Source organism: Adiantum capillus-veneris, chromosome 25 (assembly GCF_014529385.1).
Source record: "Adiantum capillus-veneris isolate H3 chromosome 25, ASM1452938v2, whole genome shotgun sequence".
Lineage (NCBI taxonomy): Eukaryota > Viridiplantae > Streptophyta > Polypodiopsida > Polypodiales > Pteridaceae > Adiantum > Adiantum capillus-veneris.
Window position 1 is genome coordinate 94,578,991 of NC_140955.1, and position 14,086 is coordinate 94,593,076.

Below are 14,086 nucleotides of genomic sequence, written 5' to 3' on the forward strand. Positions count from 1 at the left end.
TTCTACGTAACGTAGCCTTCATGCTCATTGGACGCGCTCTATTTTTCTCTCTCTTCATATGGCCCTCCAAATGACCTCCAAAATTTCCTAATGCACGAAGAGAGAAAATATATGATGCAAGTGGTAGAATTTTCTAGATCATTGAAGACTGAACCAGCAAGGGTGAAACGCCCGCTGTCGAACTCTCTCTATCATTCAATCCAATTTTGTAATTGAACATGGTTTTTATATTTCTTTGAAGAAAGATTGATGTGGTCAAGATAATTTGAAATGTGGTTACAATAATTTGTTTGGTCTCATGTTTGAGGTGTACTTGTCTTACCTGGATGCTTTCCACTAATTATTGCATTCCATCTTTCCATCTTTGAGGGAAATGATCAATTTGTCTTATGTATTAATCTTTTGTTCACTGAGATTCTTATATCATCTATATTTTTGTATATATGGAAGACGGACAAGATAACGAGTACCATGAGTCGGCTAGAAATGCATACAAGCGGCTTAAAGCTCTCACACAGGGTTTGATTGCCCGCCAGGCAACTAGAACGGCCTGTAGATTGTCCAAATGGGCAAATACTAGTCATTCCCAATGGAGTGACATAAACAAACATGTCACAAAGGATATGATCAAAGAGATATGGCCGTGCCCACAAGGTGAGATTAAGAAGGTAAGATGGAAGGTGTCAAGGTGCCAAAATAATGACATCAAACTTAACGCCGAGTGAATCTTCTTGGACGTGTACGGCCATCCTCTCTATAATATAGATGCATTGCTCTACTTTACTAAAATGATTTATATGCATTTTATCCTGGATAGACTAGTGGACTTCGCGTTCCAAGATGTCATCGTCCGCACCCATGATATAGGTGAGGAGATAGTGACATTCACAAGGCAAGAGCTTGCTCTTATGGTGGAAGGAGTTGGAATGGAGTTGAGAAAGGTGAAGGAAAGCTTGGGGGCGAAGCTCGTAGATAAAGATTGAGAAGTAGTGAGATGACTATCGCAAAGCGCATATACCCCCCCCCCCAAGGGATGAAGTGCAACTTGACAAGCTTAGTCAAGATGTGCAGGGTCTGTCTCAATGTTTAAATCCTACATGCCAAGGCAATGACATCTCCCACTTTTTGATGCACCTTGAGGTTGTGAGAGTCTCAAATGTGGCTAGCATTTCCTCCACCAACCAATGTCCCCTATGCTACAAATTCTTCGACGGTTGGATTGGCCATTATATGTTGCCTTTGAAGACTAGTCCCTGATCTTTAATCCACTTGTCACAAAGAAGAAAATAATGTTGGACAAAGAGTGTATCATGCATCTTATAATCAAAACTATAGAAGTGCATGAGTGTCTCAACACTTTCATTGTCCTTGCTACACCAAAATGTGAACATAAGATTAAGATAATCGGCCATCTTTTAAATACATCAATTGTATGTTATATGCACAACAATAGGTATTATGATCATTCAGATTTGGTACAAACCATGCCTTCAACTAGGACCTTTGCCCAACTTGCATATAAGAGTATCCGCTCTTTGAATTTCAAATAATACTTGGCCTACAAGAAAAACCATACAAATAATGAGGAGTGACATATAATAGAGAATGTGTACTTATTCTATTGAATGTTAGCACTAGTTTGGTACCACATTCAAACATTACAGTTTCCTTTTTGGATCACCTTGTAAGGAATACCAAGGCAAACTCATAATGAATTTTTACCAAGTTACATAGTGTGTGACTTGCCCCACGGGTATACTACATAAGAAAAACACTACAAAGTTGTTTTGAGGATAATTATTTCACTAAACAAACTTCCTTTAATACTATGTCTACAAAAGTGTGTGTGCATTTTATTGTGTGGTGTATAAATCATAGAAAACATAATTAGTTGGATTTGATTACATGAATATGTGGTGTTTGTAAGTATATAGAGTGGCACATAAAGTATTGTAAAAAAAATAATTCATTTGACCTAGGAAAAAATTTAATGAATTTGAGTGGATAGAAGAAAAATAGTCAAAAACAAGGGACACTGACGTGTCCATTTAATTATAAAAACGTTTTAATGTATCAAAAATGGCTTGGTCTTACATATTTATATTTTCTCCATTGGTAGCTTTCCAAGAAAAATCCATTTGACATGATTTGAAGCATAGAAATGATCTATGACTTTTTCCAAGTTTTAGGAAATTATAATGTCCACACGACATTTCAGTGTCCGGGTACCAAACTAGTGTTAATAGTAGCTATATAGCCCAATTTATGCAACCTAGATGACTTTGCACAATTCAACATGTCAATATGCATCTTCTACACTCAGCTTGCATGTTCTATACTCAAGCTATGAATTATATAGGAGACATGGTAGACAACTATAACCTAAATACATGTTTTCTTTGAGCTATGAGCTTTGTGCCTTATTATTGTGATCTATGTGCCTTCCTGTTGCAAGCTATACAACTCAAGGTTGGTGTATAGCTATGAGGAGCTTCATTTTTGGGAGCCATTAAGGGTCCATCTATGATCCCACCTTACCATTTGACTAGCCAAGATAGGTGTGTCTTGAACTTCCTTCGTGCAGATTTAAAATGATTTAACCTAAGATGTTGTTCCCACTTGCATGCTGCACCTAGCTCGAATGAATCCTTTTTTTGGGGGTGGTTGGGGGGCGGAGAGAGAGAGAGAGAGAGAGAGAGAGAGAGAGAGAGAGAGAGAGGGGGGGGGGGAGGGAGGGAGGTAGGTCACCTCGCAAGGGAACCAAAGCGGGTTTGCAATGCCCCTAAGTATCATTGGTTGCTTATTTGACTAGGCATGTAGTTGTTAAAGTTACATCTCAAGTGAATAGCCCAATGTGATCCCAATATTTTTTTTGGCTTTAGGTATTTATTTTACTTGTTTGTCAAAGTATGGGTAAGGCAAGTTGCTAAGATGAGTATATAAGCACCACCTTGACCCCATTGTATCATCATCAACTGATTGCCATTAAGGTTGGTTGGTTCAACAGTCACTCTCTCTCTCTCTCTCTCTCTCTCTCTCTCTCTCTCTCTCTCTAAAGCCATGAAAACATTTGGAGTCAAATAACAAACAAGCATGATTGGTGGACATAAGTAGTTGCTCAAAAGTGCAAATATATATTGGAGAAATAGCCTAGTTTTACACCCCACTATGTCTTAAAAGTTTCACGAATGAGGCATAAGTCTAGAAGATGTGCCTTGGGAGACAACTCCAAGTAGTTGTTGGTAGGTCTTGAAGTAGTGAGCTATAGACCGCATAAGCTAAAACTAATATCGATCAATTGCAGCGCGCATGCTCTCTCTTTGCACGTTGAGGTCGGTGATTCCTGAGGAGGAGAGAGTTGTCATCATGATTGTGGGATATTTTTTTATCAAAAGAGAGGTAGAAACATATAGTGGTGGTGGTGGCCCAATATATTAGGATGGGTATACTCGTTTGGTTGTAGAGCGAGCTGGCCGGGCAAACGTCCTATTGGCCCGGTGCGAAGGCCTGGACGTCGAAGGTCTTGGTGATCCCGGCAAAGCTCTTAAAGTGGATCTTGCCCGTGGGCGGGTCGTCAGCCTTGATCTCGCCCACCGGCGGCCACAGCAGCAGCTCCTTGGCCTTCACGCCCTTGAGCTTCTTGATGCGCAGCTTCTCCAGATAGCCCGTGATGTTGCAGTCGTAGCTCACCAGCTTGCCCGCCAGCTTGAACTCGTGCTGTATCTTCTTCTTCTGCGTGATCCACATGTACCCCGTCGCCTCCACGTACCCGATCTCCTCCACGTCCACCAGCGGCAGCAGACCCCCCGGCAGCCCGATCTCCTCCAGCAGCGACACTGCCTTCTTCAGCGCCTCGTCGTTCCCCTTCCACACGCGTGCCCCCTCGCGCTCCGCCGCCATCTCTGTCTTCGCCATTAAACCTGCTTCTGCAGCTGCTTCTTACCAGACCAGTATGAATGACCTGCACTTTCACCTGCAAGCACACATGACGTTTACTTACCAGCAGCAGCAGAAGCAGGTGGTTTTCTCTCTCTCTCTCTCTCTCTCTCTCTCTCTCTCTCTCTCTCTCTCTCACACACACACACACACACGCGCGCGCACTATATATTCTTACCTTCTTCCCTTCTGCTCTGGAGCTGAAAGGCAGCCGCCCACTTGCGCTGAGAAAGCAGCAACCCTGTGCCTCTTTTATAATCGCCTTGCATTTTGGACGACTCCTTTTGTCCCGTCCCCCTCCTCAACGATGGAATCGAAGGTCTCGCTAATTTGGTGTACCCCCCACCCACCTCAGCTACAATTCACAATAACAACAATAAAATGCAAGGCTCCTTGTTTCCACTCCCTTGTAATCGGATTCAGGCTCTCTCATGGGTTTTCATATTTCCACACTTTCATTTCATTTGTGAAAACGTTGGCATCATTCTCTTGACGCTCGTGAGCAACCTTTAGCACACACACAACAAACTAGTTTGCCTTTATTACTTCACTTATATTGCATGGTAAAAATTCAAAAAGGGGAGTAGTGCTGCACTTTTCATCTATTATTATAGTTTGTTTCCGAGGAGGCTCCTTAGCATCTCTCCTTGAAGCTTTTTTCGAAAGCTCTATGACTTCGTTACACGAGTAAAATTTGGAATTAAACGATGTGTGAAAGAGAAGAAGTTGCATATGATAATCTTCAAAAATGTGAAAAGATGCATTTTGTACATCAAAATGCTTGTCTCCATTCTAAAAATTAAATAAAACCATTCACCATACTATAGCATGAAGCTGGCATCATCTTCCATGTTGCTAATAGTACCATAGAGAATGTGCCCTTTGCCCGTTGCTTCTATCGTGTCCAATGTTGGAGCGGGACTTATGCTTTGCCTCTCATGTTAGAGGGATTTTTTCCTTTTTAAGCATTGCAAAGTACACAAAGTAAATCATTACCTTTAAGCCTGTTTTTCTCTAAAGTGGATTAAAAACCCTCTCCCATTAATGTACCTCTATTAAATTGTTTAAATTTTCAATAATAAATTAAAATCCCTCCTCTTGAACTCACTTGGTATATTAACAGGATTTTATAGTCCTTATATGACTCGCTTCTTGTTGTTATGGATGCCATGTCACAATTGCTTCCTTTTCCTCCATCATATGCACCATTTTGAATCATGTATTTGTTGAAATAGTACGCAGGAACGTCCTTTATACTGGCATCGCTTTCTCTTGAGCTTTGCTCTCTTTGTTTCTCCCATACATTGTTCAAGTTATGCTTGCGTTCTTTATTATATTCCCTCTGCTTTGCCTTTAACGGCTTCAGAATGGCTTATATGTTTCTTTTTTCTTTTTGATGACGTTTGTGTTGGGTTTATGTCCTTGATTTGACCTTGTGGTTTATTTGTTTGAGTCTTGCTTTGAATTGAGAGACCAATCCATTAAACCATACCTAATGATGGCCGGTTGATACTAACAACAAGTTGTCAAAGCCATTTCACATTCTTTAGAAAATAGTACTGAACAAAAAGTGTGTCATGTTTCTTGTCCTCTGATACAAGGATATGCAGTGTCTTGTGGATGTGATCTACACGGTATTGAATTATCTAAACTTCTTTTTTAAATATCAAAATTTATTTGAGATTTCCAAAAATAAAATTATTGTTTTAGCAGGAATGGACTTACAACTTTGAAGTATGTTATGTGTACAAAAATAGTTACTTGACTGAAAGTCCAATGTATGGATTGAATCTCATTCTACTTTTTAAAACTAGAGTTATGTGCAAATTCAACAACTGAAACCACAACATCATCTACAAACCTCTGGATATATTTATTGATTGTTTTAGTTGCCATCAATATACAAAATTGTGCAATGTTAGTTTCTCCAAATGTTGAGAGAACATCACAACAAGAATATTGTTGCATGAAATTTTCTTATGTAACAACACTTTCCTTTTGTTTCTTTTTGGTACCTTTAGATCTTCAAAAACCTTCACTACTATCCTTTTGGAGTCATAGGTAGCCTCGGTAGCACAACGATCCAATGTACATGGGCCACAATTTTTAAATTTGCAAGTTACACAAGCTAAATTATGGAAACTTGCATTTGTTGCTTTTGGACATAATATTGCATGCATTAATGCTATCACGCTCATGATCGGGTTTTGGGTTGCCTGCATGGTGTATTATTTTTTCATATATTACATGGACAATGACAATCATTTCGATGTAAATTGGACACAAAAAGTTTCATGTGATTCATTGCTTTTTTTAAGAAGGAAATTTGTATATGTGAAATATAGCATCATGTATATCAATCTCTCAACTTGTGAACAAAATAGGGCTTCAAGTACTTAAAGGCCCACTAGCCAATTGTGATATTGGGATGCTATGTTTTGAATATCAAAAAGAGTTTCACCTAAAAACTATTCCACGAGCAATTGTTGTAATAGTATAGTGGCTTGATACAGGTATGTTAGTGTTATAATACCGGTATAAAATAGGTATCAAACCGGTAAGAAACATGTAGTAGTGTTATAAATCAGTATAAACTATAAGAAACTACATAATAGTGTATCACACAAGTAAGACATTAGCATGATATGGTGTCATATTGGTATTGAATTGATGTGATTCCGATATGATAACGGTAGGAAAGTAACGTGATAATGGTATTAAACTAGTAAGATATAGATACGGTATACAATTGGTGGGTAAGATGTTGAAACGATATAATACCGTTAGGATATTGAAGTGATACGAGTACATGAGAATTTCATATCGATATTATTTTCTATTAAACTAGTATTACGTAATACTTTTATATCATTATTATATTGGCCCTTAAACATACACAATAGTGATACAAAATGGTTACCGATATAATAAAGGTATGATAGAGGTATAAAACTAGTACATATACGCTATATAAGAAAATGACAAGAAACAACCACTACACTCAACCCAGTATGAAAATGAAACGAAAAAATTATATTGTGGTACTGACATGATAACAATATGTCTTTGGATATTAGTATGATATCAGTATCATTGGTGGAGATATTGGTTTGCCATTGGTAGGATAATGACCAAAAAAGGTATTGGTATGAAACCATTATCATATTGATGTAATACAGTTATCATATAAAAAAACCATAACATGAATGTATGATACAAGTATCTCTATTGTATGATAATGGTATCTTGACTTTATGATACGATATGATATAATACTAGTATTACACTACCATGATAATGGTTTCATACTAGTATCTGTTTTATATCATTATCACACTGGTATCGCACCTTTACAATTTGATACTTTTTGTCAAGGATTTCATTCACGTTGTTGCGCACATTTTGGACACCCCGTTTTTTGTGAATTTGTGCATATGGACATGATGCCTGATGTCAAAAGGGTGTGTGGGCTTTATTTTGTGGATTTTAGCTTGCATTAGCAAGCACATGTACTGCAGTGCAAGTCACTATTGTAGCTCCAACTATCAGATTATTTGTAAGTGAGTTGTTAGAAGTGTCACTTATATGTAACTGAAGCTCATGTACAAACATAAAAAAGTTTAGTCAAATATAAAAAATTTGCAGGTTTTTGCTCATTGTGCCTTCTTCATGCTTTTTCATGTGGTTTTTTGTCATTGACTAGCCCCTCCTACTCAGGGCCATGGCGACTTGTTGTTCGCACCAATCTTACACATAGACGTGCATCGATTTGAAACTTGTGGTCTTCAAAAAATTTGTTGAAGAAAGAAAAAGGAATTTTTTGTGAATTAAAAGAATCTCTTTTGGAGTTGTGGTTTGGGAAATACAGTCTTTCTCCCACAGGAGACAAGATATGGCATCCCACAGGTAGTTTGGTGTAGGGTAAGTTGTGGAAGCTTGGTTGTTTTGTGGTATGTTGTATACACTTCAATATGATTTTTGCCTCATGTGCATTGGTAGGTGTATGCTATGATTCCATGCCAAGATAGATGCTTCCTAGTTTCCATGGTGGTCTTTTGGGTGGACGTGTGCTTGTAAATTCCCAGGGGTCACGTACCTTTGAGTTGTGATGTTGTGAGAGTTCTTTGGATAGGTTTTGTGGTGCTGAGTTTTTGTCCTACGCAGTACTGGGAGACATTGCTATAGAGGCGTCTATTGCTCTTGTTTTCCCAATAATGTTTTGGTGCTTGCCACTGAGAAATTGCTTCAAGTTACCTTCAATTTACAGGTTTTAGAAGCCACTACATTTAGTTTTCCAAAGTTTCATGGAAAGGAAAATGAAACTATAAAATGTTTCATTGAGCAAATGGAGTTTGTTGGCCTTCTTGCTAACAAGCAAGACCCAACATTGGCGCTATGAATCTTCTACTTTTGTTTGGAGAGAAGTGTTTGAGAGTGGTTGAAAGGCTATGAAAAAGAGTTGCAATCAACCCAACCTCTTCAATTTATGACCTATGAAATGGTAAGGCATGCCTTCCTTATGCATTCTCAGCATGTGGAATACCCACAGAAAGTATAGTAGTCTATTCAAAGCTTAGCACAACGTGAAAGCCAAACCATAGAGGACTTTGTGAAGGCATTCATTGCATATGGAAAAAGAAGTAGCCAAAGACCTTTGAAGAGGCGGTTGAAATTGCAAAGAATAAAGAGTGGAAGGTAGAGCATATTAATTAACTTGGAGTCAATGTTGAGTCAAAGGTTGAAGTGAAAGCTGTACAGCAACCAAGGGTCCTCGTGAGGGAGCCAAATTATGATCACCAAGCTTCTCAAAATATGAATGCTTTTTGCAAGAGATGCAAGAGGTGGTAGTTCTTATGAATAATTTCATTGTACATATAATGGGAGGTGGTAGAGGTCAAAGCTATGGATATGGTCATGGCTATGGAAGCAATGAGAGGTTTGCAGGTGGTAAAGGAAGAGGCAAGGTTGGAAGAGGGGATATGTTTCAATGCTACAATTGTGGTGAATGGGGTCATAAGAGCTCTCACTGTGACAAACCAAAGAGACTAGCAAGTGATATGTTTCCTCTTCCTTCACAGATTCCGTCTCGAGCTCAAGATTATGGTATTCAGATCAAAGTGGAAGCAAGACGAAGTGGTTAATAGCAGCATCTGAAGAGAAGGGCAAGAAAAAGCTGGTAAGCATAAGACGTTAAGAGAAGAATGAGGATCATTACAAAAAATATGAACCCCCACTACAAGAGGCTATTCATATTAGCGACGCTCAAAAAAAAATTCCCGGCGTCGCTATGAGCGTCGCAAATTTACAAAGAAATTTGCGACGCTCATAGCAACGCCGACTGGGCTAAAAAAATAACAGAGCGCGCCCAAAAACTCAGATCTCAGATCTGAGTTTTGCGGCGCCCTCAAGCAAGGAGCAGGTAACGCTCTCGCTCTCTCTCTCTCTCTCTCTCTCTCTCTCTCTCTCTCTCTCTCTCTCTCTCTTTCTTCTCCACACACACACACACACACACACGAGGAGAGGAAGGAGAGCCAGGTATGCTCCTTCCCTCTCCTCACTCTCATGTTCCCTTCCCCTATTTCTCTCTCCCTCTCTCTCTCTCTCACACACACACATACACACACACACATAGTGTTTTTGAGAGAGAGAGAGAGAGAGAGAGAGAGAGAGAGAGAGAGAGAGAGTACAAACATAAACAAAAACGCACACACATACATAAACAAAGAATGCACACACACATTGAGAGAGGAAAAGAGAGAGAGAGCATGCATAAACAAAAAATGCACGCATTGAGAGAGGAAAAGAGAGAGAGAACATGCATAAACAAAAAACGCACACATTGAGAGAGGAAAAGAGAGAGAAAACATGCATACGATCCAAAAAAACGCACACACATTGAGAGAGAAAGAGAGAGAAACTAATTTAACGTCGTAGGAAACTAATTAAAATTAAAAGACCTAAAGATTTAGCCGACGAGAAGTTGAACTCAAGACTTATTATTCAAGAGGGAAATGGCATAACCAATCTATCATACTTGGCATGGGTGATAGAAAGGTTATACCATTTATCTCTTTTTATTGGCACACACATCCACACACGCGCACACACACAAGAAGAAGAGAGTTATAACGTCGTAGGAAACTATCCTAAAAGACGTTAAAGATTAGGTTAGATGTAGACTTACGTTAAATTAGATTTAGGTTTATTTAAGTTAAATTAGATTAGATTTAGGTTTATTTTTAATTAGATTTACGTTTATTTACGCTAGATTTAGATTTACGTTATATTATATTAGATTTAGGTCTCCATAGACTGCGATGCCTGCATGAAGCGGGTGAAGAAAGCCCTCAATGGAATATAGGGTATTGCTGCCTTCACTCATGGTGGGCTCCGTCAATCCAAAAGTACTGGTGAAATGTCTTCAGAAGATAGGGAAGAAGGTGGATCTTCAGGGCGGCAAGAGTCACTACATCCCCGACACAATGACCATCTAGACAACCTCTAGTCATTCAACAGCAACTTCAAAGTTAGTAACAAGAGCAAGAACGGTCTAAAGGGCCAATTGCTGTCGTCAGATGTGGATGGAGATGAGGCAGCGTCATCGCCGGAAGTTAACTCTCACATCTTTGGTGATGAGAATGCCAACTCTTGCCGAGTTATGTGAAAAATTATGTGTTAAATCAGTTTTAAGGTTCTTATAATCCCTGTTAGTTTAGTTCTTTGTTTTTAATATAACATAATTTACGTTAGATTTAGATTTATGTTATATTAGATTAGACTTAGGTTTATTTAGGTTTACCCACACACACACACACACACACACACACAAGAAGAAGAGAGTTTTAACGTCGTAGGAAACTATCCCAAAAGACGTTAAAGATTAGGTTAGATGTAGACTTACGTTAAATTAGATTTAGGTTTATTTTTAGTTAGATTTACGTTTATTTAGATTTACGCTTATTTACGTTAGATCGAGTCCACGCAAGAATTGCTTACGGTTTAGGGTTTAGAGTTAGACAAACAGTGAAAAGATCTACTGTGAAAAGATGTTAAGATGTTGTGAAGTGCTACAGCTAGAGAAGAGGCAAAGGGGTTTTGTCCACTACATGCAGTATCATGTAGATGTGGGTCTGTAGATTTCTTGTACCCACAAATATAGGTATTGACCAATAAAGACGAGATTATAACCCGGTGGTTCTGATCTCCGTGCACCTCTAGACCGAGGTGTGCGGGGATTGGACATGACTAGAGAATGTGAGGTAAAGAGAGAGAGAGAGAGAGAGAGAGAGAGATAAGACGAAGAATTCCAATAGAATATTAAATTTGTTGTCCAGGTTATAAGATTTTTATCCTCATTATGAGTAGTGACGAGGATGTGGGACCGTCCAACCGAAACACCTATCTCTCAACGAGGGTCTTATGTCCTTGTAATCAATGCAAGCATGCTGTGCGACGGACAAGACGTGTTTCTTTGCAGCAAGTTCGTGAATTTGGCGAGTTCGATCCATCTATTATAGATCGAGTTGTTGCCAATTATAACTCGTCGGACTCTGACGCTGGCCAACAAGCAGCAATCTTGCAACCCAATAGACGTGTTCGCAGGCGCTTTGGTCAAGCAGCATATGTGAGGCCACAAGATGTAGCCTCTGACAGCTCGGGGGATGATCATGCAGAGCACATTCCCAACGAGGCAATGTTTGAGCCCGAGATTAATGAAATGATCGAGACGATCATGGATTCAGAAAGGCTTATCTATGATGATATGAAAAGTGAAGCCGATACGCCATTGTATAATGGAGCACGTATGTCTACATTGAAAGCACTCCTGGTTCTTCTCAACATGCAGGCAAAGTTTGGATGGAGTGACACTAGCGTCACAACGCTTTTCAAGTGATCTATTACAATTAGTTTACTTTAATAAAACTCTAAATGTATAATGATCTGATAGATTTTTACACGACTGTATCGTATTTTTATGTTGTGTAGATTGCTTAAAGAGAACATACTACCAGCTGACAATGTGATGCCAGATTCCCGAGATGAAGCAAGAAAGATTTTGCGAAACTTGGGGATGGATTACAATTCTATCCACGCTTGTCCTAATGGCTGCATTCTTTTCAGAGGGGAATACATAGACATGGAGAAGTGTCCGAAATGTGATTCCGAAAGATATCGAGTAGATCTCCACGGGACAAAAATTCCACAAAAGGTTTTGCGACATTTTCCTCTGCTTCCTCGCATCAAGCATTTCTTCGAATGTAAGTCCATGGCCGCCCTAGCATCATGGCATGAGGAGAATAAATCTTCGGATGGTGTGCTACGAATTCCTGCAGATTGCGCAGCCTGGAAACATATAGATGGAACATGGTCGGATTTTGCCAGGGAAGCTCGAAGTTTGCGCTTAGGCCTGGCTATGGATGGCGTAAATCCATTTGGTCAAAGATCAACATCTTACAGTGTATGGCCCGTTGTCATCGTCAACTACAACATTCCCCCGTGGTTGACTACGAAGAAGGGGCACCTATGGCTAAGCTTGATTGTGCCAGGGCGATATAAAGTGGGGAATATGGATGTGTATCTTCGTCCACTATTGGAAGAGCTACAACAATTGTGGATTGGCATAGAGGTGGTGGATATGAGCCGACACACAGGACGACGGAATGCTTTGATCAAAGGCATTCTAATGTGGACCATGCATGACTATCCCGGGCTAACAGAATGCTCAGGTGATCTATTGACACTCCTCACTCAGACACTGTAAATCTTGTTTTTTCCCATAGTTGATCTATTATCATGTGTATACATGCAGGGCTTCAAACAAGTGGATACAGAGCATGTGTCACATGTGGACCTAGACTGAATGCACGTAGGGCACCCTCACTAAAGAAGCAAATCTACGAAGGTCATCAAGCGTATCTTCCAGAGAATCATGTGTTGCGCGACGGCTTTTTGGGAAGAGAGCCACCAATGATGTCTGCACAAGCATGGTTAGAGCAGAAGGAGATGTGTGATGACGGATTGCCTCCAGGGATGAAGAGACTATCTCTATGGTACGAGTTACCATACTGGCCCCGACTCATGATCAATCACTTGCTCGATCCAATGCACATATTCAAGAATGTGGGTAATCTACTATGGGACCATCTGACCGGCAAGAAAGATACTTTGGGAGCCAGAGTTGACCTTAGACATGTGGATCATATGGAGCAATTATATTGGCCACAAACAGCGTCTGATGGATCGATAAAACTCCCTAAAGCACCATGGATTTTCACAGGAGCCCAAGAACGCAAAGTAAAAGAGACCATTCGATCTTTGCGGACCCCCATTGGCGTAATGCACTCGCTCCAAACGTGTTTTACTAAAGAAGGAAAGCTTACCGGTTTGAAGTCACACGATTGGCATAAAATGTGTCAGGTACGTTCATAGTGGACTTTAATATCATTACATAAAATGTGGACTTTAATATCATTGTTGCACATACTTTACAGTTTATTTTACCGGTTGCCATTGAGGGATGTTTGTCTCTCGACATCCGTAACACAATCTACAAACTTGCAAAGTTGGTGCAATGGATCTCACAAAAGGAGATCAACGTAGACTCCATACCATTCGCCAAACTAAATGCTGCGGAGCTTGTGTGCATGTTTGAGAAACATTTTCCTACTACCATGCTAACCATTCAGGTGCATCTTCTTGTTCACATAGTTGATGAGGTGGAAATAGCTGGCACAGTTCATTCCAGATGGATGTTCTTCTTAGAACGTTTCATGAAAACGCTTAAGGGATGTGCGTCAAAAGGCACGTCCGGAGGGTAGCATGGCAGAAGGTTGGTTGGTATCAGAGTCCCTAGTGTACATTGGAGAGTGGCTAGACGGATTTGATAAAGCCCGGGACACGCTATGGCGAACCATAGATGATGAGCGCATATCTGGGATTGTCATGTGCAATCTCGGTGTTGAGAAGAAGATGACGGAAGATCTAGAGGCTAAAATCAACCGATTTTGCATGCTTCACAATCCAGTGATGCAAAAGTAGATTTCACAATATGAGGATGCAAAGCAAGAGCGACAAAGGGCACGAATCGAGTGGAGACGGGGAAGACGACCACCGATGCACTATCCGACGGTTCTGGAGAGCCTACCAACCT

General features: G+C 40.0%; 1 protein-coding gene across 1 annotated transcript; it reads right to left on the bottom strand.

Annotated features, from left to right (window-relative positions):
* Positions 1-3,123: 3,123 nt before the first annotated feature.
* Positions 3,124-4,169, bottom strand: LOC147425315 (uncharacterized). Its single transcript, XM_086500408.1, has 2 exons — positions 4,115-4,169; positions 3,124-3,973 (listed from the first exon to the last, which is right to left on the bottom strand). Exon 2 carries the CDS (start codon positions 3,913-3,915, stop codon positions 3,487-3,489), a length of 429 nt encoding a protein of 142 aa, XP_086356534.1. The 5' UTR covers positions 3,916-3,973; positions 4,115-4,169; the 3' UTR covers positions 3,124-3,486.
* Between the last annotated feature and the right edge of the window lie 9,917 nt (positions 4,170-14,086).